Here is a 28000-nt window from a genome sequence, read left to right on the forward strand (position 1 = left end):
TCATTAATAAAAGTAATGGTCATTCAATTTAATGTTACAGTTTACAGCGTTTTACTGCTAGTGTTTTAAGTCAGCATGAGCAGTATCAAAGTACTTATGTAGCTAGTTTCTAAAACTTTACAGAAAACCCAGTACAATTCCAAGTGCTTATAGCCAATATAAGCATATTTCATATTAGAAATAGTTATCCATACGTTAACAAGAAACTATGGTCCTCAAATATGCCAATTTTAGAGTCTAATAACTACTGATAGTAACTATATAAATATTTTGGAATAAACAGTTATTTACGCAAGCCACACTTCAGCTGAGATGATCACTAGACATCTGTTTCCAGAGCTTCAACAATGTGTGCAGCAGAAGGACGATCTTTAGGGTCTTCATTAGTGCATACAGAGAAGAGTTCAATTACTTTCTGGTATGATTCATCCAGTTCTTCCATATTAATAGGTGGCCTAGTTCCCAAGGCTGCATAGTATGCTTCATCATCAAAATCACTTTCATCAAAAGTTTTATCTTGAAGGAGTTAGAGATTGAAACAATAAACAAAATCACTTTATGTCATGGAAAAGTTTAATAGCTCACCCTTCTCCTGAAACAAGAATTTATGGTCCAGTATGCTTTCCATTCTGCCACAGACAGAATGGAAATGTCTTCAATTGTCCTGCCATCAAGTAGATTTGCTTTAATCTTGGATTTATAGGTTATCGACCCCTACTTTTACCCTTCTTGTGATAGTTTTCCAATCATTTTCTCAGGAAAGGGGAGTTTTTAAGATAATTTTTTGCTTCTCTGGATAGCCTCAATTTTTCTCCCTATTCTCAATCTATGTCTCATTTGTGTGAGATTAAACCTTGGTGGTACCAAATCAGTCATCAGTACTAATACATATCTTAGAAAGATAAAATTATATAATCTTTAGTGTGAAATGAAGAGATTGGGATTTATGTTAGAAATTGTATTCATACCTTCATCATCATCATCATTTGAAAGATTAATGTGTGGAATCGATAAAGTCATCATTTCCCACAAAGTAAGGCCAAAGGCAAATATGTCTGCCTTGTCAGTAATAACACCATTCTCCACCACAGCTTCTTTGGGTTTCCATGGCTCTGTGCCAATGTAACAAGCCTCAGGGTCAGTCACTGAAACAAGCAAGATGGTTATGAAGGCAGGAGCTACAAATCACGAAAAGGCAAGCAACCCAAAGGGAAACGGGCAAACGATTTGAACAAGTAGTTCACAGGTTAATCAGTGTAGCCAGAAAATGTAAAAATACACTCAACCTCAATAAGGATTACTTTCTACCTTTCAGGTTGGTAAATATTCAAGAAGCTGGTCAGTTGGCAGGTATGTAGAGAAACAGCAATTCTCTTACAAATTAGTAGGAATATAGAATGTGGATGTTGAGATTACAGACTCTGGAGCCAGACTGCCTTCCTTGGGTTGGTTCAAAGACATATGCAAGCTGTGTGACCTTGAGCAGATCACTTCTAGACCTGAATTTCTTCATTTTGTGAATAATATTAGGCTGAGAGAAGTACCATTTCTATGCTTCCATGATTGCTATGTCCAGGAAAAGGGAAAGGGACCAATCACACATAGGCTCTTTTTTAAAGCTCAAGAAAGAAATAGGTCCACTCACATTTCCATTTAAACTTGAGTCAACTTGTCAATTTCAATGAAAAAGCCAGCTAAAATTCTCATTAGGATTGGACTAAATCTCTGGATCAATTTGGTAAGCATTAACATCTTAATAGTATTGAGTCTTCCAAACCACAGTCATATATTTCTCCACTTAGTTATATCTTACTGAATTTTCTCAGTGATGATTTATAGTATTCATTACAGAGGATTTAGACTTTTTTGGTTAGATTTATTCCGAAATATTTTGGGTTTTGGTACTTGTAAATAGATTTTAAACAATTCCATTTTCAATTATATACTGCTAATACACAGAAATGTAATCACTAACTTCACTATAGCTGTTTTATAGATTCCTTGGGATTTTCTACCTAAACAACATATCAACTGCAAATGGGGACAGTTTCGTCTCCTTTCCAATTTTGCCTTCTCCATTTTCTTGCCTTATTTTAGTGGCTAGGGCTATAGGACTGCTAAATAAAACTGGCAAGAGCAGGCATCCTGGCCTTGTTCCCTACTTCAGTATGATACCTGCAGGTTTTTCTTGTAGACAGCCTTTCTCAAGCTAAGATCCCTTCTATTTCTAGTTAGCTGAGAGGTTAACTAGATTTTAAACTAACTTTTAAATCAAGAATGGATGTTGGATTTTGTCAAACACTTTTTCTGTATTTATTGAGATATGTAGTTTTCAAATTTGATTAAAGACTTAAATGTTGGACCTAAAACCACAAAAACCCTAAAAGAAAACCTAGGCAATACCATTCAGGACATAGGCATGGGCAAGGACTTCATGATTAAAACACCAAAAGCAATGGCAGCAAAAGCCAAAACAGACAAATGGGATCAATTAAAGAGCCTCTGCACAGCAAAAGAAAGTACCATCAAAGTGAACAGGCAACCTACAGAATGGGAGAACATTTTTGCAATCGACCTATCTGACAAAGGGCTAATATCCAGAATCTACAAAGAACTCAAACAAATTTACAAGAAAAAAAAACCCATCAAAAAGCAGGCAAAGGATATGAACACACAACTTCTCAAAAGAAGACATTTATGCAGCCAACAGACATGAAAAATTGCTCATCATCACTGGTCATCAAAGAAATGCAAATCAAAACCACAATGAGATACCATCTCATGCCAGTTAGAATGGCAATCATTAAAAAGTCAGGAAACAACAGATGCTGGAGAGGATGTGGAGAAATAGGAATGCTTTTACATTGTTGGTGGGACTGTAAACTAGTTCAACCATTGTGGAAGACAGTGTGGCAATCCCTCAAGGATCTAGAACTAGAAATACCATTTGACCCAGCAATCCCATTACTGGGTATACACCCAAAGGATTAGAAATCATGCTACTATAAAGACACATGTACACGTTTATGTTTATTGTGGCACTATTCACAATAGCAAAGACTTGGAACCAACCCAAATGTCCATCAATGACTGGATTAAGAAAATGTGGCACATATACACCATGGAATACTATGCAGCCATAAAAAAGGATGAGTTCATATCCTTTGCAGGGACATGGATGCAGCTGGAAACCATCATTCTCAGCAAACTATCACAAGGACAGAAAACCAAACACCACATGTCCTGACTCATAGGTGGGAACTGAACAATGAGAACACTTGGACACAGGGTGGGGAACATCACACCCTGGGGCCTGTCATGGGGTAGGGAGGAGGGATAGCATTAGGAGAAATACCTAATGTAAATGACTAGTTAATGGGTGCAGCAAACCAACATGGCACATGTATACCTATGTAACAAACCTGCACATTGTGCACATGTATCCTAGAACTTAAACAATTTCGTTAATATGGTGAATTTTATTGACTCCTCCCCCCAGCTCTGAGGTATAATTAACAAAAATTATATATGTTTAAGGTATACAACTTGATGTCTGATATACGTAAACACTGTGACCTCATAGCCACAGTCAAGCTAATTAACATATCTATCACCTCATATAGTTACCATTTTTTTGTGTGAGAATACTCAAGATCTACTCTCAGCAAATCTCAAGTGTACAGTATTGTTAACAAAGGGCACGAAGCTTCCATTATGCAGGATGAGTAAGTTCTGGTGACCTAACGTACAGCATAGTGAGGACATTGATTCTTGAATGTTACAACTTTTCCTTCCTGGAATAAGTCCTAGTTGGTCAAGATGTAGTGTTCTCATGTAGTATTAGACTGAATTGGCTAATATTTTGTTAAGGATTTTGATATCTGTGTTTGTGAAGGATATTGGACTATGATTTTTTTTTCTTAATATCAGTTTATTTTTCTGGGTACATAGCAGGTGTACATGTTTATGTGTTAATGTGATATTTTGATGCAGGCATGCAGTATATAATAATCACATCAGGACCGATAGGATGTCCTACAATCTGTCAGGTTTTCATATTAGAGTTATGCTGACCGCAAAAACAGACTGGGCAGAGGTCCTTATTCCTCTATTTTCTGAAAAAGTTTGTGTAAAATCCGTATCATTTCTTCCTTGGATATTTGGTAGAAATCAACAGTAAAACATCTGGGTCTTGAGTTTTCTTTGTGGGAATGTTTCTTAGTAGACGTAAGGCTATGTGGATTTCCTATTTCTTCCTGTATTAATTTTGGTAAATTGTATTTTTCAAAGAAATTGTCTTCTTCATCTAAGTTGTCAAATTCATTGCCATAAAGCCGTTTATAATAGCCTAATTATTCTTTAAATGTGTGTAGAATTTAGAATAACCCTTTTCTCATTCCTGTTATTGGTGACTTGTGTTCTCTTTTTTCTTGATCAGTCTAGATAAAGCTTTATACATTTCATTATCTTTTCAAATAACCAGCTTTTGGCTTTGTTAATATTTTATAGTATTTGTTTTTTATTTCATTGATTTCTGCTCATAGCTTTATTCCCTTCCTTTGGATTTGCTCTGCTTTTCTTTTTCTAGATTAAATCAATGAACATAGGTCATTGATTTAGAACTTTCCTTTTTTCCAATATAATTTACAACTATAGATTTCCCTCTGAGCCCTGCTTTAGCTATTGCTTGCACATTTTGATATGCTGTATTTTCCTTAATTATTCAAAACATTTTCCAATTTCCCTTGTCATTTTATTTGACCCATAGGTTATTTAAATTTGTTTTACTGAATTTCCAAATACTTGGGGTTTCCTTAGATATCTTGTTAGTGATTTCTAACTTAATTCCATTGTGGCCAACAAATATACTCTATGATTCCTCCCATAGTGTTATACAAACCTTTACTTCTGCTATAACTAGGATAAACTCAAACTCTTACAGACAGAATATTCACTAGGCAGTGTTAGAGTGTATTATACTAAAAAATGAAAATTTTCAGTATTTGATTACTATAATCTGCATTTCCTCACAAATAAGGTTAGAGTGAAAACAATATAATTCATTTTGAAACAATAGAAAGAAGACACAGTGGGGCTGTTTACTGAAAGAAATTTCTCCAGAACTGAAGGAAAGTTCTGCCCTGAGAGTCTCAAGAACTTTACAAGGAAAAGAGGACGAAACTAACATTTAAAGAACAAAAGGGAGGGGTAAAAGAAGGAAAAGTGAGAATCCATAAGCCAGGAAATTGAAGATTCCAGTTAGCAAGCACTCATTTATTCCGTTAACATTTTGGGAGGTATGTCTGATAAATGAGCAGGCTCTGTTAAGTGAGAACAAAAATACCAGACTAGGAGGGTACCCAGTACCAGCAGGCAAGAAGGAAAGATGAGTGGTGTCTCTATGGTAGCCTTTGTACTTAGTTCTGCTTTGGGCATTACAGTTTAGAAGGCAGCCATGGACATTATAAGCTCCTTAAAGGTTTTCCCCTATACTGTACCTTATATATTAGAGGCACTTCATGGAATTCATGACAAGAGAAAAGCCTATAGACATGGCCCACATGGGCAGTGACTCTGTGGCAATAAGGAAGGATACTTACACCGTTCAGTATATACACGTATATGTGTGTGTACACATACATTCTAAGTAGGTCAGATTCCTACAAGGATCCATCAGGTTAAAAGGAGTTTTCTAGAACTCTGGGTCTAAAATAACGGCTCCAATTTGAGACTTGAACCACAAGTGCATTTCCTGTATGTATGTTTACAGTTCTCCAAGTCTGTAAACATAATAGCATGTGACATAGTGAATTTAACATAGTATTTAAACATAATGGATTGGGCCCCCCGCCACCTATGTTAGTGATTGGGTTTGCTCCCTGTGAAGATGGATTGTTCTGACAACAAAAGTTTGATGAGATCATAAACTAATGGTTCGGTCATTTCTTTTGGTTGATACAGAAACAGTTTATACTTTATTTCCCTTTACTACATTCAAAGAGTTTAAGCAGACATGCTTTAGTTACTATCCCAAACTGAAAAATGATGAAACTGGAGCTCCTACTTATCCTTCAATTCTCAGCTTATTAAACATCATTTAGCGAGGCCTTTCTCAACATCTAGACTAGGTTAAGGGCCACTGCTGTGTTTATAATTCCTTGTATCATAACTGTCATCTTGTCTCATTATTATTCAAGAGCTGCTTTCCATCCTAGATTAGGAGCTGCAACAGGGTAAGACTGTGTCTGTCTCATGTACTCTATATTCATGGTGCCTGACATGTACATAGTATTAATATTTGCAAATTTATCTTGAGATAAACACTTAAGATTTTGGCTTTTCATCGAATACTATATATATATATGTGTGTGTGTATATATACGTATATATATACGTATATATATACGTACGTATATATATACGTATATATACGTATTACGTATATATATACGTACGTATATATATATTATTTATTTATTTTAATTTTTTTTTTTTTTTGAGATGGAATCTCGCTGTCGCCCAGACTGGAGTACAGTGGCTTGATCTCAGCTCACTGCAAGCTCTGCCTCCTGGGTTCACGCCATTCCTCTGCCTCAGCCTCCTGAGTAGCTGGGACTACAGGTGCCCGCCACCACGCCTGGTTAATTTTTTGTATTTTTAGTAGAGACGGGGTTTCACTGTGTTAGCCAGGATGGTCTCGATCTCCTGACCTCATGATTTGCCCGCCTCGGCCTCCCAAAGTGCTGGGATTACAGGTGTCAGCCACTGCGCCCAGCCAGAATACTATATTTTAGTTGTGAAATGTTAATATATTACCTGTTTAAAAAAAATTTTAAGATTTGGGTTTTTTTTTCAAACTTTTGTTCATATATGTAAATACATATAAGTGCTATTTTATACTCTGTTTATCTCACTGGATATATTTATGCCTATAAATATAAACCTGTATAATTTATGGATATATGGTATTCTATTGTGTGGTAGTATAAATTAAACCACCTCTTATTGGTGGACATTCTCACACATTGTTGCATAGTCTGTTCTGCTACAATGTGTATTTTTGAAACAGTAAAAAGATTGATATTTTTCCCAGTACATAAATGTTATTTTTGAAGTGATCAGAGGCAAATCTCCCAAACAGAAAGCCTTTGCCTACAGAAATGCCTTCCCTGAGCATATGCCTGGTGTAGTAGCTTTAAGAATTGCTATTGCTAACTACAAAAGCTGTGAGTGAGTCCAGGTAAAGGAGCTGCCAACACATTTCCCACATGCTTAAAAATATATATATATTTTTAGTGAGAAAGCCAGATCAAATTTTTCATCTTGATGAAAAGTATCTATTGAAAATACTCTCATATGTAACCTTCAGCACAAACCCAGGGTTTATGGCTACAAAGGAACATTTTATCATCATAGAAAGTTTCACTGAACAGCACTGCTCTAGAAAGTCTTGCTCCGGCTCAGAAATGACACAAGTCATTTCTTCTGGTAGAACCTTTCAGACGACAGTTTGGAAATCTGCATTTAAAATAAGAAAAATCTTTAAAAATGTTTATGCCCTTGCAGATTTAATGTGTTAGTATCTTTTATTAGGATTATTAACTGTTTTTGTTACTGCTTTAGTTTTCAAAGTTGCATAGGTTTTAACCTTGTTTTTTTTTCTATAAACCTAGTTATATCTTGAAACTTTTGCGCAATGAAGTTTTGCAGGAAATAATATATCAGGTTATTATAAAAAAAAATGCCTGTACTGCCTAATTACTCAATTACTTCTTTGGACTGTGTTCTTAAGAATGAAACTATAGGGTCAAAGGGCATAAACATTTTTAAAGGTTTTTATTATTTTAAATACAGCTTTCCAAACTGTCACCTGAAAGGTTCTACCACAAGAAATGACTTGTGTCATTTCTGAGCTTGAGCATTTAACTATCACTGCAAGACTTTCTAGACCAGTATTGTTCAATGAAACTTTCTATGATGATTAAATCTCCTAAATCTGCATTGTCCAATGTGGTAACCATTAACCACATGTAGCTTCTGAGCACTTGAATTGTGGCTAGGGTGGCTGAGAAAATAATTTCAATGTTTTAAATGTTAATGTAAATAGCCACACGCAGCTCATAACTACTGTATTGGACAGTACCACTCCAATGCTTTTTCACCCTCCCCATAATGGTGGCCATGTTCCATATAGTGGCTGTTCCATCAGTATGAGTCCTAAAGGGAGAATGACACAGAATACGGTGCTAATGGCCATGCAGCTTGAGTAATAAGCCTTGGTTTGTTTTAAGTCACTGAAGTTTTTGAGGTCTATGTTACCACAGCAAAACCTATTCTAACCTCAGTAAAACAGCAGTTACAAGTTCTACTTAGTGTATGAGAGGACATGTTAACCTACATTGTTGCTCATACTAGCAATCTTTTTATTTACTAGCAATCTTGTTACTCCTTCAATAATATATTTTACAAGTCAGGCACTATTCTAGAGTTGAGGATATTTCAGTGGACAAGATATACAAGGTTCCCTTCTTAGAGCTTACAAGCCTAATGGAGGAATGGAGAAACATTTAACAGATAATTTAAACAGTGTGATAAGTGTTGACAGCAGATTATCTCATTGTTATTTAGCTTTTAAAACATTACTAAGAACATTACATATATATTTTCCTAATTGCCATTTTTTTCATTTCTCAATAGTCTCTTCATAATAGAGCTTTTATCTTTTTCTCATTACTAATAACTCTTAATGCATTAGAAATATTAAATCTTTATCTTATACGTTTATCTCAGTTTGTAATGTCTTAAGCTCCCTGCCCCTCTCCAACCCACTGTGATATAGAATTCTTTTTTTTTTAAATGGAGGTACTCATGGCTTTTTAATGATGGTTTCTAGCTTTGGTGTCCTCTTTAAAGTCCTCTCCACAGCCAACATTAAAGAAATATTTATCTACAATTTTTTCTACTGTTACTTTTTCCCCCAATCTTCAATATATGGGGATTCAAGTGTAAGGATAGAAAACAGCTGTGTTTTTTTCTAAAATGTCCAGATAACATCATTTACTGACTAAACTACCTCTTTTCTCACTAATACAAAAATGTCACCTTTATCACACAACAAATTCCTCTATTTGGGAACTATTTCCTGACTCTCATGTTCTATTTTTCTGCCTATTTTGGCATGAGTATCATCGCTTTAATTACTGTAGCTTTATAAAACTTTTTATCTGCTCAGGAAGATTCCTCCTCCTTTCATCGAGTTTTCCCAGCCATGTTTGAACATGTATCCTCAAGGAGGAACTTCAGATTAATTCTGACATGTTCTAAAATAGATCACATTAAGATTATGTAGAATTTATAGGCTATCAAATTCATTCATTTCTGCTTTCTGTTCTTAGGGCGTCATTTTTTTCAATTTCAGTTGAATATTCAACTTAACTTCATAAAAGTTAAATAATGAAAATGTTTCCTTTGAATAGTTTTGATCATATCAAATAGGGTTTGACTTGTTATATTCTTATATTTTCTAAATATTTTATAAATGGAATTTGATTTCTCTTTTTAGCCAAAAATTATTCGGAAGTGTTTTAAATTCCTAAAAAGTTTGGAGTTTTTGTTTCCTATTTTATTACAAATTTCTAGATTTACAGCATTGACGTTAAGGAATATCACCTATTAGACTATTCATACTTTTTATAATTCGAAGTTTTTTTGTGTGACCTAAGAATATGGTCAATTTGAATAAATATTATGGTGCAGAGGGACTTGCCTTACTATTTACTCAGATCTTTAACATCCTTACATTTTTCTGTTTGATCTATTAAGCATTGAGAAAAGTACTTTAAAAACCCTCATTTTTATTATGTTTGACAATTTATCCTTTTACTTTCTAAAGTTCCCACTTTGTAAGTTATTTAGCATAAGGTTTCACAACAGTTCTATTTTTATTAATGATTACAGACATCATTTATTTATAAAGTCTGTCCATTCATTCTGACTCTTGCCTTCAACTCAACTTGTAAACTTTTACTTCAGCTAGAAATTCAGGCATTTATATGTTCTAAACAGCATTTATTAACCATTTGTTTAACTTCTGTTGATATAAAGAGACAAATTTAAGTATTATTTACTAAATAATATGTTGCAAGCAGAGGCTTTCTCTTGAGGCTGGCTCTTGTTTCTCACCAAGAACATATCTTAAATTCCCTGAGAAGCCAGTGATCAGTATATGCAATAGAGAAGAAAGGGCAAAGAGCCAAAGACCAGCCTTCATTAGCACCCCTCTTTTCTGCTTCATTCCAGTTTCTTCTACCAGTTTCCTAAATCTTGTCACTTTACTGATGTTAAATAAACCGCTTTACACAACCTTACTAAATTTTACTTTCTATTCCCAGATGCTTTACTGCTTAAAGATCCCAATCCAGTTAGAAATCTTTCCCAAAGATAACTCCAGTTAAAATATATACTACTACTACTAATAATAATAATACAGTAATTTATACTGTACATGTGGCAAGGGAGAAGACTGCAGGCTGACTGGGAGAGAGAGAAAAAAAGGGGACTTTTTACCATATACTTTTTAAAAATAGTTTTTGATTTTTGATCCATGTGGACTTACGTATTTAAAAATGTAAACACTGTATTAAAAACAAAATTTTAAACTTAAGAGTACAACTTACCAGTCATATTTTCATCCAGTGGTAGAGAGACTCCTACATCACAGATTTTAATTGTTTCAAAATCGCCTTTAATTACAACATTTGAAGACTTTATGTCTCCATGAAGCAGTTTCTTTTCTTGGTGCAGATACTAAAATAGTAAAAAATTTAACACATATGTGCAGAAACACAAACTAATAAAAAAATGTGATAACCTCCAAATATAACAACTTGAACTCCCTTCCTAAACTCTAGGTTTACATTTGTCCAGCGTTTCAATTTTTTTTTTTTTTTTTTTTTTTTTGAGACGGAGTCTCACTCTGTTGCCCAGGCTGGCGTGCAGTGGCACGATCTCGGCTCACTGCAACCTCCGCCTCCTGGGTTCAAGTGATTTTCCTGCCTCAGCTTCCCAAGTAGCTGGGACTACAGGCGGGCACCACCACACCCGGCTAATTTTTGTATTTTTAGTAAAGACGAGGTTTCACCATGTTGACCAGGCTGGTCTGTCTCGAACTCCTGGCTTCAAGTGATCCGCCTGCCTCAGTCTCCCAAAGTGCTGGGATTACAGGTGTGAGCCACTGTGCCCAGCATTTCAAAGTATTTGAAACAAGAGAAGGGAACATCCCACGTTATCTCAGTCTGCCATACTGACCAGAAGTCTAAAAGTTTCTTTAGAAATAGATACTTCTGCTAACCTTTTATACTTATAAAATAAATAATTATAAGTTAACTATTTTTTTCCAAGACGGAGTCTTGCTCTTGTTGCCCAGGCTGGAGTGCAGTGGCGCGATCTTGGCTCACTGCAACATCTGCCTTCCAAGTTCAAGCGATTCTCCTGCCTCAGCCTCCCGAATAGCTGGGATTACAGGCGCCTGCCACCATGCCCAGCTCATTTTTGTATTTTTAGTAGAGATGGGGTTTCACTATGTTGGCCAGGCTGGTCTCAAATTCCTGCCCTCGTGATCTGCCTGCCTTGGCCTCCCAAAGTGCTGGGATTACAGGCGTGAGCCACCACACCCAGCCAAGTTAACTATTTTTATATATAAGTATTCATATATACTGACAGCTTATAAGTTAACTATACTTACAAATTAGTTAACTTGGTAAGTTAACTAATCCTACATACTTTATATCAGAAGATACAACTGCAGATTTCAAAAGATACCACAATTTTGAGGCTAGTCTAGTAATTTTTAGAAATAATTTTGGAATCTTCAGTGAAGCATACATAAATTGTTGAGACCATGTGGGACAATGAATGACTAGCGCCACATGTACGTATAAGGATGTTTTGGTCAATGATGGACAACATATACAACAGTGGTCCCATAAGATTATAATATCATATTTTGATTTTACCTTTTCTATGTTTTGATATGTTTAGTCACACAGTACTTACCACTGTGTTACAATTGCCTATAGTATTCAGTACAGTAACATTCTATACAGGTTTGTGGCCTAGGAGAACTGGGCTATATATACCACATAGCCCAGGTGTGTAGTTGGCTCTACCATCTAGGTGTGTGTAAGTACACTCTATGATGTCCGCACGCACAGTGATGAAACTGCCAAATGACACATTTCTCAGAACATATTAAGCTACACATGAATGTAATTTGGAAGCAGAAATGTAAGCCTCTATTTTGTTTTCCACTAACCCCTTTTTGGAACTGACAAGTAACAATATCCATCCACATTCAAAGATGTCCTGCAAAGTGATTATTTGTTCATTTAAAATATGAACAAAAACAGAAGTCATTTAAAATATAATGGCATAGTTACCTTTAACCCTCTTGCCATATTCAAAGCAACTTTTAAGATTATGGCTGCTGGAAAAGGATCTTGGCTGGCTTTATATCGTTCTTCTATTAAGTCATTTAGAGACTTTTCACCTCCATATTCCATAGCAAGACACAGACTGCCATCACTGGCTTCAGTAAAAGCACGATAACCTTAAAGAAAACACGACATTTCTTCACTAATATAGAGAAGAACAATAATATTTAAGTCCTTTATAGTAATGTAATTGAAAATATGGATCTGGACTAATGCTGACAAATAAATATACAATTAAACAGCTACTATTTACAAGACTAATTCAGTAGATCTCATTTAAAATGCCTTCAGTGTTTGCCAGTAGTACCACAAATTAAAATACTTTTATTTTCCTTTGCTTCCCTAAATATAATAGTTTCGCCAGCCCTACTTGTATTAAAAATGAAAAATGAAATCCAGGAAATTACCTAAATGGATTTAAATTATCTAAATGAAGATCATTTTATATTCCTAAAATCTTCATAGAACTAGCAACATAATTATTATATCTGTTCTCATGAAGTTTGTATACTTAGGCATCAAAAAATACTATATGCAAATTTTTATTTTAGACCAATCACATTAATTTGATACCCGTTAAATATCCAGCCCCATCCTCTTCATTTCTATTAGTGAAACCAGTTAAGAGAGGATATAAGCTGTTTCTGAATAAACAAAATAATATACCAGATACTGCTACCAAATTTAAACTTACCAACAATGTTTGGATGATGAAGGCTTTTCAAAATCTTAGCTTCATCCATTAGTCTCTTTTGATACACACTTCGATAATGATCATCACATATAGGATTAATCTTTTTTACAGCCCAAGGAGAATGAGACAAACCTCTTGGAGATCTAAGAAAAAAATTCATTTAAAAAGGATAGAAAACAATAAAACCACAATACTTTTAAAAATGACTTCCAAATTTTTGGGAAAAAGCTTGAAAGAAATTTGCTTTTAAAAACAGAATTTAAAATAGTTTGGACTATGAACACCTCTGCTACATTTCCATTTCAATTGGGAGGTAAGATCTAATGTACTGAAACAAGTCTTACTATCTATACTGTGGAAGGGAGAGGATAAAAAGAATTTGAAGGGTAAAGATGGAATGTTACAAACTTTAAACCTGAAAATTGTTACTTTCCAATTTTTCCATTTGAGCATGTCGGACTACAACTTATTAAATATTTAATTATGTGTATCAGAGATGAGTTATAGGATCCTGAAGAAAAAAATTAGGAAATTTAAAGAAGAGATAATCAAGAACATTTTGCCCATATATCATCATCCAAAGAACAGCATGCTGTTCTTATTGCTCCCCTACACTGACCAATTCACCTTATACCTTTTACCACATGCTCAAAGATATGTGCTTAAGGAGATAATGATGAACATACAAATGAGAAAATTTTAAACTTTCTATTTTCTAGGAAGATTCAGCCATTTTAGAAATATTTAAGGTATAAATGTTTTAAGGCCTAAATAGGTAAAATAAAGTCAGGGAAAGGTTTACCTGAGGTGTTAGATACTTATGAGTAGAGCAAATCACAAAATACTTAAGTATATGCAGCATAACAGCACAAAACCTAGTGAAAGAGCCTCAGAAGTTTAAGACAGAAAGTTTAATGGTAAGAACACAAAACAAGAGATTGAACCCAAGATCTGTTTAGCTTTGGACTCCCTCACAGGCATAGCTCTATGACTGCAGAACCTTTTTTGTTTAATCAAAAAGCCTATACTAAAAGGATCACAAGATTTATTAATTCATGTACATCTATCATCCGTAAGTTGATCTAAACTATTCTTAAACCTCCAGTTTTAGATAACAGCAGCATTTGAGGATAATGAGCATCTGCATATCATTTTATTATGAAAAATATATTTTTCAAATTTCAAGGGTTGAAAGTTTAGCTCTTGAAAGTTTAGAATTTAGTAAACAAGTCAATCTTCACCTTTTCCATAACATATTCTAATCTATCGAATAAGAATAGATTTATGAAATCTGAATACTCAACCATGCAAAAAGCTGGTTCATTAAAAAGACTAATAGAAAAAAGGCAAATTTTTGATGAGATTACACAAGAAAAAATAAAGACAATATCACAAATAAAAATGGAAACAAAACTACAGATACAAGAGAAAAAATATGTAAGTAAATAAAATCTTTATGCAATCATTTAAGACAAAATGAACAAAGACTTAGAAAAATCTAAGAAAACTGATGAATGAAGAAATTTAATCATCAGTTTAAAATGTTCCTACTAGAAATACAAAGTGTAGATGATTTTACAGGTGAGTTTACTAAGCTTTCAAAGAATTTACCATTCAATCTTATACAAACTGTTTCCCCAGGGAACAGAAAAGGGACTATGAGTCTCATATACCTTTAATTTTAAAAAATCAAAAGGGACAGTAGAAAAAGGAAAACCACAAGCCAACTTCACTTAGATGCAAAAATTGAAATAAACTTTAATATTAGCAAACTGAATCCATCAGTTTATTTAAAAATACTACATCAAAAGTATGTTGGATTTAACCAAGAAATGCAAACTTGATTTAACAAAAAAGATATAGACTTCTGGGTTAAAATTGTAGCTTCAACATACACATATTGTTTTTATCCTTTCCAAGCCCACTAACATAATAGAAAATGGATATTTTAAGACATACAAGCCAGCAAGAATGGAAATAACAGCAGAGGAGACAACAGCAACAAAATTTCAGAAGCTGGAAAGCAGAAGAAAGTAACTGACTTAGCCCCAATGAACTGCTTGCAAGTTATTTAAAAAGCACGTAGGCCTGGAAGGGGTAGCACACAACTATAATCACAACACTTTGGGAGGCCAAGTCAGGAGGATGACTTGAGACCAGGAGTTTGCGACCAGCCTGGGCAATATAGTGAGACCCCTTCTCTACAAAAAACTTTTAAAAGTCACATGTGGTGGCCCACACCTGTAGTCCCAGCTACTTGGGAGGCTGAGGCAGGAGGATTGCTCAAACCAAGGAGTTTGAGGCTGCAGTGAGCTATGATGGCACCATTGCACTCCAGCCTGGGCAACAAAATGAGACCCCGTCTCTAAATAATAATGGTAAAAAACAGGTGGACTCGTAGATACCCTCCTTAATTCTGTACCAACTGGCAGCTGCCCACCCCCCTCCCCCAGCTTCTAAAGATGGTAGACTAGCTTTGGAAGGTATAAAACAAGTCTTTAGCCTGAGGTTTACTGTCAGTTGAGAACCTGTAATACAGAAGCAGGTTAATAATTAATCACCATATGCATACTAAATGCTCAATGAGTTTTTACATGTGCATATACCTGTGTTATCAACACCTAGATACCGAACATTTCTAGCACTCCAAAAGACTAAAGATGCTATTTTTAAAAAGATAATTAATTAAAAACAAGATAAAAACTCAATGGAATTGTTGAAAGATAAAGCTGGGGAAATCTCAGAAAAAAGATAGCGAATAAGAAAACCAAGCAAAAAAGAGGTAGATGAGAAATCAGTAAGTTCAACATTCAAATAATTGGATTCCAGATGGAGAACAGAGAAAAAGAGGTGAAAATCATCAACAAAGTAATTTTTAAAATAATGTCTCAAAAATTTAAGAACAGGAACTATTCAGATTCCAAGAGCCCCACATCCACTCATGTCATTGTGAAATTTCAGAATGCTACCTACATACAGAAGATCATACCAGGATCCAGGACAGTGGGAGGGACAGATAACATAAAACGGATTACATATGAAGAATTAGCAGTCAAAAAGGCTTCATAATTCTCAACAGCAACAGTGTAAGCTAGAAAAAAAACAATGTCAGTGACTGATATTCTCAAAATTCTGGAGGGAAATTGTTTCCAAATGAGAATTGTAACCCAGAAAACCAAAAAGGGCCATTCAAGTATGAGTAAAATGAAAACATTTTTGGAAATGCAAATTCTCAAAAAAATATATCTTCTGTGCACCGATTCATGGGAAGCTACCAGATGTCCTAAATGAAAACGGGATGTAAATCAAGAAATAAGAAGACACAAGATACATAAAAACACAGGATATAATTCAGCAGAGAAGCACAGGAAATTTGCAGGTTATGGATAAAAGAAATCCCAGGTTGACAGGGCTGAATCATGAGGAGTGGTAGGGTCAGGTAGGCACTGCTGTTCTTCAAGATCAGCTATTTGAAGCTTTTTGACTAAACCACATACAGTGTAACTTTGTTAAAAACACTTTACATTTAAAAACTTTTTTTAAAAAGGGGGGAAAAAATGAAACTAGCCATAAACCTGTGAGAATTTTTTTCTTTCAAAATAGGAGTTAACACTAAAAAACAAATTAGAAAACAAATTAATACCATACAAACATACAAAAAAAATGTTTAAACTGCAAAAATGCTTCAGGAATACCCATTGTATATAATTACTAAATTATTCTTAATTAGCCTCTTATTAAAGAAAGCATTTCTATCTGGAAACAATGTAAACCTAGATGAAGCTAAGATGCGGAGGGTTGGACTAGTCAGACTGATTCCAAGAATGCATTAAGGAATATATATTGATGTAGTTGTTTGCCACTTAATAAACATGAAACTAGGTACAGAGTAATGATTAAAAGAAGTAATTTTGGGCTGGGCATGGTGGCTTCCACCTGTAATCCCAGCATTTTGGGAGGCGAAGGCGGGCAGATCGCTTGAGGCCAGGAGTTCAAGACCAGCCTGGCCAACATGGCAAAACCCTGTCTCTACTAAAAATACAAAAATTAGCTGGGTGTGATGGTACACGCCTGTAATCCCAGCTATTCAGGAGGCTGAGGCAGGAGAAGCGCTTGAACCTGGGAGGTCGTGCCACTGCACTCCAGCCTGGTCAACAGAGTGAGACTCTGTTTCAAAAAAATATATGAATAATAAAAAAGTAATTTAAAAAAACACTTTGTTGACAGCTATATTGGCACCATACTTGTTCGATTATTTCATTTTTCTTAACACAATATTCCTACTTTAAAATCATGTATTTACCCTTCTTAATAACAATGCCATAAAAAATGAAAATCTTTTACTTCTTTTAGAAGAGCATATCTTAGGAGGGCAACGCTGCAGAAAAGACAGCAGTCACTGACATCACCCAATACTGGCTTCCTCTTTGAGGTTTTCTCATGAAGAATCTGGTTTAATTACCACAAAGGAACCCTTTCCCCTGCCACTTCCCCTTCTTATGGAAGCCAAGGAAAAATTAAAAAGTAAATGACTTCCCCTTTAATAACCCATCAGGAGGAAGCTAGGAGAAAAGGAGAGGCAGAGCTACAGGCAAAGTTACAAAAGGGTCTAGGGACTGGAATACAGCCATCAGCCAGGATCAGGAGCAGACAACCGAATCTAAATACTGGAATTTTCATACTACTTCTTTGTCTCCAAGTACAGTAGAATTATAGTTGCATGAAAAAAGGTTAATCTGAAATCTTATACTTACCTTTTCATCAGGTACACATTTACCCCAGTACCAAAGCCAAGCTTCTGCATAAATGGAGAGGCCGGGATATTTATAGTTGGAGTTGAACATAATACTAGATGTCAGAGAAATAAAAAATAAAATTAATAAAAAATAAAAATAAAAAAAGCATCTTAACATTCTCAATATACTACTGCCAAGAGTATTAATTGGCACAGTCTTTTTGGAGAGCAATTTGACAACATATATCCTAATTTTAAATGGGTACCTTTTGACCAAGCCTACTTTTGGAGTTTTATCCTACAGTAACTCTGAAGCAGAGATTGGGAAATGGCCTGTTTTTGTATGGCCTACAAGCTAAGAACTGTTTTCACATTTTTAAAACATTGTTAAAAGATAAAGGGGTTGGATGTGGTGGCTCATGCCTATAATCTCAATGCTTTTGGAGTCCAGGGCAGGAGGGTCACTTGAGCCCAGTAGTTTGAGACCAGCTTGGGCAACATAAAGAGACTCCATCTCTACACACGAAAAAAAATTTTTTAATTAGCCAGGAATGATGGCACACACCTGTGGTCTCAGCTACTTGGGAGAAACACTTGAGCCCAGGAGGTTACGGGTGCAGGTGCAGTGAGCTGTGTTCAGCCTGGGTGACAGAGCAAGACACAGTCTCAAAAAAAAAAAAAAAAAAAAAAAAAAAAAAATGAAAAGATGGAGTTCTGCTTCTGCTCATGAAAAATAATTAACTACTCCTGGACAATTAACTGCTCCGAGAGTTACCATCTCGCCATGAACTAGAAAACTAGACAAAATATAATTGTTTTCAGACACTTGACAACAGGCAGAGCAGTGCTGTGATGCCTGAGAGAAGAGAAACAAATGAAGTGGGCCCTATCACCGCCCTAACTTACTGCTTGAAGGCAGTTTCCAGACTGCAGGACAGAGGTCACATAATCCAGAAGTCCTGTCACATTGAAGAGACAGAGATCAGAGGTCAAGAAGGACTAGGCGGCTAGAATTTGTGGAGCAGAGAACTAAAGAGAGCTCCAAAGAGAGCACTCCAAAGATCTGAACAGTCTCTCTTTGAGTGTTTGGCCAAGTACTTATCCGCACATAACAATGTGTAGATGCCCCAAAGCTGGGAAAGCACCAGAAGAAAGCAATTGGCTCAACAATTACCAGAGATCATACAAGTCTAGGAACACTTCATATCACCATGAACTAGAGGATGGTAACCCTGTAACACATAGTAAAGTCCTCTAAAGGGTCACAACTAGATAGTACAGCTAAAGTTTAGCCCCAGATAAACATTCATAACAAAGCTTAAAAGCCAGTCTCAAAAGGAACAGGCTAATGTGCAGGTAACTTAACCTCAGACCATAACTAAATCAAACACTCTTTAAAGGAATAACAAAATCCAGTACTAGACAATGCAAAATATCTACCACCCAATCAAAAAGTACCAGGCATGAAAGCAGCAAGAAAATATGACCAATATAGGAGAAAAATAAATCAATAGAGGCCTGGCGTGGTGGCTCATGCCTGTAATCCCAGCACTTTGGGAGGCCGAGGCAGGCAGATCACTAGGTCAGGAGTTCGAGACCAGCCTGGCCAACATGGTGAAACCCCGTCTCTACTAAAGAGGCAAAAAATTAGCCGGGTGTGGTGGCACATGCCTGTAATCCCAGCTACTCGGGAGGCTGAGGCAGGAGAATGGCGTGAACCCAGGAGGCAGAGGTCACAGTGAGCTGAGATAGCGCCATTGCACTCCAGCCTGGGTGACAGGGCAAGACTCCATCTCAAAAAATTAAAAAATAAATCAATCAATAGAAACATACCATAAGATGACAGGAGGCCAAGAGTGGTGGCTCACGCCTGTAATCCCAGCACTTTGGGAGGCTGAGGCAGGTGGATCACTTGAGGCCAGGAGTTCAAGACCAGCCTGGCCAACATGGCAAAACCCTGTCTCTACTAAAAATACAAAAATTAGCTGGGCATGGTAGCACGTGCCTGTAATCCCGGCTACTCGGGAGGCTGAGGCAGGAGAATTGCTTGAACCCAGGAGGTGGAGGTTGCAGTGAGCTGAGATCGCACCATTGCACTCCGGCCTGGGTGACAGAGCAAGATTCTGTCTCAAGAAAGAAAAAAAAAAAAAAATGACAGAGATGGCAAAATTAGCAGATAAGAACCTTAAGACAAATCTTTAAAATGTGCTCGATACAAAGGAAAATCTGAGCATAACGGGGAAAAAAAAAGACAAAATAGAAGCTTAGGAATGAAAAATACAATGGATAAGAATAACATCATCTTAGAGCAGAAGAATAACTAAATCTTAAGACAGAGCAACGAAAACTATCAAAAATGAAGCAAAGAGAGAAAAAGATTAGAAAAAAATCATCAATGAGCTATGGGACAATAGCAAAACAGCCGATTTACATCCAACAATAGACAATTACATTGAGTATAAATGGTCTAAGCAGAGCTGTCCAATACATCATGCTGCCATGTGGAAATGTCTATATCTGTGCTGTCTGAGCACTGAGCACTTAAAATGTGACTAATACAACTGAGGAACTCAATTTGTAATTTTATTTAATTCTAATTAATATGTATCCAAATTTAAATAACCACATTTAATAATCCAAATTTAAATAACCAAATTTAAATAGCCACATGTAGCTAATGGCAAAACAGTCCAGTTAAAGGAAATTAAAGTTGTCAGAACGGATAAAAACAAGACGAGACATGCCATTTATAATAAACTCAATTTAAATATAAAGACGCAAATAGGGCAAGAGTAAAGGGTTGAAAAACATCATTAAAACACAAATCAAAATAAATCTGGAGTGGCTCCATTACTATCACATAAAGTGGACTCCAGAACAAAGAGTACCACTGAGGATTAAGAAGGGTATTTCGTAACAGTTAAGGTATAAATTCATCAAAAGAAATAACCATCCTAGGCCAGGCACGGTAATCCCAACACTTTGGGATCTGACTTGTGGTTTATGTATCTTGGTGAATGTTGCACGCACTTGAAAGGGAGACCAGGGCGAGTGGATCACTTGAGGCCAGGAGTTTGAGACCAGCCTGCCCAACATGGCGAAAACCTGTCTCTACTGACAATACAAAAATTAGCTGGCCATGGTGGTGCACGCCTGTGATCCCAGCTACTCCAGAGGCCAAGGCACCAGAATCGCTTGAGCCCAGGAGGTAGAGGTTGCAGTGAGCCGAGATCACACTGTTGTACTCCATTACGGGTGACAACAGGAAACTCAAAAAAACAAGAAAAAGAAAAGAAATAACCATCCTAAATGTGTATGTACCTAATAACAAAGCTTCAAAATACATGAAGCAACAACTGATAGAAATTGGGGGTGGGGGGAAGCAGACAAATCCACATTGTAGTTGGAAACTTCAACTCTCTTCTCTCATAATTAATATAAAAAGTATACAGAATATCAGTAGGGATATAGAAGACCTGAAGAAAATAACACAAACAGGTCAATCAACTTGACCTATTGACATTTGTAGAACACCGTACCCAATAAGAGTAGAAAAAAATGCCCTTTTCAAGTGCATGCAACATTCACCAACATACATAAACCTCAAGTCAGACTGATTAAGGAAAAAAATTAAGAAAATATACAATACTAGTACCAGATATGAAAAAGGACACTAGAAGGTTAATAAGGGTGTATCAAGAATAACTTTACACCAGTACATTTGAAAATTTAGAAGTGATGGACAAATTCCTTGAAAAACACTAACAAAATTCACAAAGAAAATAAGAGATCACTTGAATAGCCCTATATCTATTAACTGTGAAATCACAGTTAAACTCTTCCTACTAAGAAAACTCCAGGCCCAGAGAGCTTTACTAGTGAATTCCACCAATTTAAGGAGGAGTAATACCAATTCTACACAAAGTTAAAGAAAAAGATATTTCTATTTAAAAAAGAGAAACATTTCTCATCTTTATGAATACAGAATAACCTAATATTAAAACTAGACAGATATCCCAAAAAGACAACTGCAGTCCAATATCCCTCATGAATATAGACAATGTCAGCAAATCAAGCAATATATAAAATATATCATGACCAAACTGGCTTTACACAAGGAAGTTCAGTTTAAGACTTGAAAAGTAACGTAATTTACCACATTAAGAGATTTTAAAAGAAAATTTAATAGATTCAGAAAAAGCGCTCTACAAAGTTCAATACCCACTCACGATAATAACTAGAAATAGAAGAAAAATTCCTCAAACTAATAAAGGGCATTTGTGAAAAACCTACATCTAACATAATACATTGGGAACAAGGCAAGTATATCCACTAACATTTCTATTCAAAAACATACCGGAGCCAGTGCAATTTAAAAAAGTAAAAGAAACAAAGCCATACAGACTGGGGAACAAAGTAAAACTGTCTTTCTTCATCCACGATGACCAACCATATACAATATCCCAAGCAATCTATTAAAAAGCTAATAGAATAAGTGAGTTTAGGATGGTTGCAGGATACAAGGTCAATATGAAAAATCTGTCACTAGAAATGGACAACAGAATATTTTCTCATGTTATTTTCTAGAAATTTAATTTTAGCTATTTTTTATATAATGGGAGTTAAGGGTCTAGGCTTATTTTTTGCACGTGGATATCCAGGTGTTTGTTGAAAAGATTTTCCTTTGTCCATTGAGTTGCCTTGGAAAATATCTTTCCCTCACAAGAGCAATGTATGGATGAGAGGGAGAAAGGTAAAGCAGTTCCTTAATGGGTCAAGCTAAGTTGATTCTTGGGCAGGGAGAGCCTCCAAACCTGTTAGATTGTCAATAAAATTAGTCCAGAGATGATCAAACCGTGGCCTATAAAATAAGTCTTATTTGTTAAGATTAACATCATAAAGGGGAGTTACATTAAAGTTTCTAAGTGACCGATAATAAAGGATCAAACTAAATAATACTAGGACATTTCTAAGAGAAACAACAATAGTAATAGTAAAAAAAAAAAAATCTTACATCTGCTATCTTACCAGATTTCTTTTTTTCTGATAATTTGCTTGGTGTCTTGAAATTACTGATCCCTTCCATTGTGAAAGCCACTCTCAGTCCTACGATGAAAACAAATTGCAAGTTACACAGCAGATATAAAGAATACAACTCTCATTCATGAAGAAAAATGCCAATAGCCAGGCGCAGTGGATCATGCCTGTAATCCCAGCACTTTGGGAGGCTGAGGTGGGTGGATCACCTGAGGTCGGGAGTTCGAGACCAGCCCGACCGATATGGAGAAACCCCGTCTCTACTAAAAATACAAAATCAGCCAGGCATGGTGGCGCATGCGTGTAATCCCAGCTGCTCGGGAGGCTGAGGCAGGAGAATCGCTTGAACCTGGGAGGCAGAGGTTGCGGTGAGCCGAGATCGTGCCATTGCACTCCAGCCTGGGCAACAAGAGCAAAACTCCGTCTCAAAAAAAAAAAAAAGCCTATACATTATCGTTCACGTTATCACAAACAAAATTTGAGAACTAAAAAGGACCTCAACAAACATTTAGCCCAATTTTACTTAAAATGAGGAAACTAAAACCAAAAAGTACAATTACTTACCCCCATCATAATATTAGTGATTGGGTATTTTTGTTTTCATTATAAAGTAATATATGCACTTAGCTAAAAAAAAAATCACCTAGTACAAAAAAGTAAACAGTATGTCTCCCTCTTATACTTCCCAGGAGCAGTTGTTAACAGGTCTCTTATATCCTTTAAGGAAACTGTTCAAGCAGCATTATTCATAACAGTCAAAAGGCAGAAACAACAGAACTCTGCATCAGATGATGAATGGATAAACAAAATGTGGCATATCTATACAATGGAATATTATTCAGTCATAAAAAGGAATAAAGTGCTGATATATATAAGAATGAACCTTGAAAACATTATACTAAATGAAAGAAGCCAGACACATAAAGGCTACATATATGATGATCCTTTTTTTTTTTTAGATGGAGTCTCACTCTGTCGCCCAGGCTGGAGTGCAGTGGCATGATCTCGACTCACTGCAGCCTCTGCCTCCCAGGTTCAAGCGATTCTCCTGCCTTAGCCTCCTGAGTAGCTGGGACTACCAGCGCCCACCACCACGCCTGGCTAATTTTTATATTTTTGGTAGAGACGGGGTTTCACCATATTGGCCAGGCTGGTCACGAACTCCCGACCTTGTGATAACGCCTGCCTGGGCCTCCCAAAGTGCTGGGATTACAGGCATAAGCCACCGTGCCCGTCCAATGATCCCATTTTTAGGAAATGTCCAGAATAGGCAAATCATGGAGACAAAAATAGCTGAATAGTTACTAAGGACTGGGAGCCAAAGAATGCAGAATGACTGCCAGTGGGTATGGGATTTCTTTCTGGGGTGAAGAAAAGGTTCTAAAACCAGATAATGGTTTAATATATTCATCTCTGAGTATACTATAAACTATTGAATTTTACACTTTCAAAAGGTGGATTTTTATGATACATTAATTATCTCAATAAATGGTTATAAAAATTGTCTATGAAAATAAAATGAGGCCGGGTATGGTGGCTCACGCCTGTAATCTCAGCACTTTGGGAGGCCAAGGCAGGCGGATCAGTTGACATCAGGAGTTCAAGACCAGCCTGGCCAACATGGCGAAACCTCGTCTCTACTAAAAATACAAAAAAATTAGCCAGGCGTGGTGGCGTGTACCTGTCATTCCAGCTACTCAGGAGGCTGAGGCAGAAGAATCGCTTGAACCTGGGAGGTGGAGGTTGCAGTGAGCAGAGATCGTGCCACTGCACTCCAGCCTGGGCAAAAGAGCAAGATTCCATCTCAAAAAAAAAAGAACGGAAGAAAAGAAAATGTACATACCACATATATAAACAAAGCAACTCAATGTGTTTACTTCTTCGTAACATATTTAACAATTTTTTTATTTTAAAAATTATATTTCTTTTTAAAAAATTAGGTTTCCTATTAGATTTATTTATTATAAAGCAAAACTGTTCCTACATGTCTATAAGCTCATTTGTCTATAAAAAGTTGGGAGGCAGAGAGATTTGCTTAAATTTTTTATAGAGCCCTTAATAATAGCATCTTTAAAAACTGTACTAAGGGGAAGAAAATCATCTCAAAGGCCCAGCTTTAACTATTAATGACAAGTTTGTTCATCTTGTTTAAAATGTAGCTACAATCACTATTGTCTTCAGATTTACCTGTCCTGAGAACACTGAAGAGCCCCTTTACATGTGTTTGTCAAGAGTATAATAATTTTATGAAGTGACCCATTTAACTTGAAGGTAGGAACAGCAGAATTTCTGAAACCAGTTTCAGAACTTTGGGAAAGGATAAACTATTTAGCAGAGTGGGTTGCAGGAGGTATTTCTACTTCGGAAATAATTTCCCCATGTCATTCTGACTCCCCTTCTTCTATCTGTGTTATCTTTCCCCATGGGATGCTGTGATGTGGCACCTCAGAGGTCTTCTAAGATTTTTTTTTTTTTTTTTTTTGAGACAGAGTTTTGCTCTTGTTGCCCAGGCTGGGGTGCAATGGTGCAATCTCGGCTCACTGCAACCTCTGCCTCCCAGGTTCAAGCAATTATCCTGCCTCAGCCTCCCAAGTAGCTGGGATTATAGGCATGTGCCACCATGCCCGGCTAATTTTTTGTATTTAGTAGAGATGGGGTTTCACCATATTGGTCAGGCTGGCCTCAAACGTGACCTTAGGTGATCCACCAGCCTTGGCCTCCCAGAGTGCTGGGATTACAGGCGTGAGCCAACACATCCAGCTTCTTCTAAGATTTCTGTCTACCTATGTGAAGCTACTCTTCATTCACTCAGTCGATATGCACACACTGAGCACATACCATGTGCTCTAACAGTGCACTGTTCTACACTCTGGAAATAGAGCAGCAAACAAGACCCAAACAAGTATGAAGATAAACATATACTATTTCAGGGGAAATATGTATCAGTGAAGGGAGCAGAAGGCCTTGGGAAGGGGCTTAATATTTGAGTTTAAAGTGGTCAAGAAAGGTCTCCTTGAGAAACTCATTTGAAGGAAGTGAGGGAGCAGGCCCAAGCAAGTATCTAGTGAAAGTCTTCCAGAGAGAGGACAAGAAATACAAAGACCTGAGGCAGAAATCTTCACGAAGAGGCGAGCTAGCAAGGGAGAGAATGAGACAAAGTCAGGGAGGCTGAGGGTAGGGACTGGCAAGTCAAGTAGAGCATTGTAGCCACAGGACTGTGACTTCTACTCAACTGTAGTCACAGTCAAGATTTCAGCTTGTATTGAGAAACAGAAAGCTGTTGGAGAGTTTTGTGGAGGAGTCAAATAGGTGGGTGGATATGGGTCTAGAATGCAAGCTGAAGATTTAAGTTTGTGGGATGGCAGCACGCAGACGTTATTAAAGCCAAGAGACTAGGTAAGATCATCTAGGGAGTAACTGTAGAGAGAAGAGGGGTGAGCCCTAGGGCATCCAAGCATGAGAAATGAAAAACAAAGCAACCAAGGAGGTGCCAACAAAGTAGGATGCAGAAAACCCTGGCGTGTAGAGTGTCCTGGAAATCTTATGATGAGCCTTATAAGTCTCACTGCCTTTTCCCGCTCACTCTACGGAGGATTTGATATTCAGAAGCAGCACGTTTTAAAAAAGAAAACCTATCTCTAAAAACAACTAGGTTTAAAAAACAACTAGGTTTAAACAGAAGTCGTAACATTTCATTATGTTCTCTTACGACTGAGTCCCACCTTCTACTCTAAGCTATTTGCACCTCAATGTACCATGTCCTATCCATTTCACAGTTGTCTGAGGGCCACTTTTTCCAGACTGCACACTCAGGTTTAGGCATTAACTACTGACAGATAGCTTTTGGCCAGTAGCCCAGACTCTGCTTCAGATTATGTTATGTATTGTATATGCATTCTTAACATTAATTGTTAAATAACCATACTAATTCTAAATCACAAGGTTCTCATGAAGATGACAGCAAAAAAAAAAAAAAAAAAAAAAAACAGTGAATATTTAGATGAAGATACATTAGAAATGGCAGTAGGATGACCGTCAGCAGAATTTCATACTCTGTGGAATACGTAAGATATTTTTAACAATCAAGTACTGTTTAAGAGGCAGCATTAAAGTGAGCAGCGCTCAAGCAAGCTAATCTACAGATTTACCGGGTCAAACGTCAGTGACCTTTGGGCCCTAAGCCTGGGACCCTGGGACTCAACAAATACCTGGACACTACTGACAAAGCTACGACGCGGACGGGCAGCAGAAAACGGAAAATTAAAAGAATGAGAGAAAAAGTAAAGGAGAAAAGAGAAACAAAGTAGATGTAGAAACTCCAAGGGGAAGCAAAGAGAAAGTGTGGGCCGCATGACTCTCAGGTCCTCTGCATCTCACACGCTCAGCAGGGTTCGGGGGTGGAGGTCAGACTGTTTACCCCAATCCAGGGGCTCACAAGGGGCTGGCTGCCAAAATCCTTCTTTGGCTGTAACCAGATCCTCCCCTGTCACGAAAGCCCCCGCAGAGGCCTCGGCTCCGGGGTCGGCCCCCGACGGGGCTCGCAAAAAAAAAAGCTCCTCTTACCAGAGTCTCACCGCCTGGATGGAAAGGTCGGAGGTGAAAATAAGTCGTGGCCAAGTACCTCTTCAAAATTGGTCCCGAGCGGCCCCCAGCGAGACCCTGCAGCTGCCTCTAGCACCGACACATAACGCCCGGCAGCTGCCGTTGCAATTCGAACCCTCCTGGCTTTCAAAAAGTCGCGCGCTGCGCCAGCTTCGGCCCCGAGCTACGGGGCGGCGTGAAGGACACGCCCCGCCGATTCGCCATTCCTCCTCCCTCTCCCAGGACTCCCGGCGCCCCAGGCGCCAAAGACGAGGGAAGGAAGGAAAGGCGTGGGGAGCACAAACTTTTACAGGAACCACCAGCCCTTCCGAGGAGCACAGCCCGGTGAATAGAACACAGTTGCCTGTGCTGAAGGCTGAAGCTCTCTCCAAACGTTCACATCTGTGTTGAATGTGTCGTGATTATGACGTCAATTTTATTATAGGTTTATGAGGCCTTGAA

At 37.1% G+C, this 28000-nt stretch overlaps 2 protein-coding genes across 5 annotated transcripts in view; one reads left to right on the forward strand and one right to left on the reverse strand.

Annotated features, from left to right (window-relative positions):
• On the reverse strand, positions 1 to 27953 carry PBK (PDZ binding kinase). Its single transcript, NM_001246512.1, is given in 8 exon segments — positions 1 to 516; positions 969 to 1145; positions 10677 to 10806; positions 12438 to 12607; positions 13186 to 13328; positions 17940 to 18033; positions 22949 to 23026; positions 27521 to 27953. Coding segments are annotated over 7 exon segments (969 nt in total). The 5' UTR covers positions 23007 to 23026; positions 27521 to 27953; the 3' UTR covers positions 1 to 319.
• ESCO2 (establishment of sister chromatid cohesion N-acetyltransferase 2) overlaps positions 1 to 28000 on the forward strand; it is a 90990-nt gene that overhangs the window by 37007 nt on the left and 25983 nt on the right. The window contains exon 14 of one of the 4 annotated variants that reach the window (XR_010159462.1): positions 6502 to 6958. The exons of 1 other annotated variant lie outside the window; for it this stretch is intronic. The gene's annotated coding sequence lies outside the window, so the exon portion shown is untranslated. Of the gene's footprint in view, positions 1 to 1315; positions 4197 to 6501; positions 6959 to 28000 lie in introns of those variants that run through there. 2 more of the 4 variants (XR_010159461.1, XR_010159460.1) reach the window with 2 other exon arrangements.

Source organism: Pan troglodytes, chromosome 7 (assembly GCF_028858775.2).
Source record: "Pan troglodytes isolate AG18354 chromosome 7, NHGRI_mPanTro3-v2.0_pri, whole genome shotgun sequence".
In the NCBI taxonomy this organism is placed as follows: domain Eukaryota; kingdom Metazoa; phylum Chordata; class Mammalia; order Primates; family Hominidae; genus Pan; species Pan troglodytes.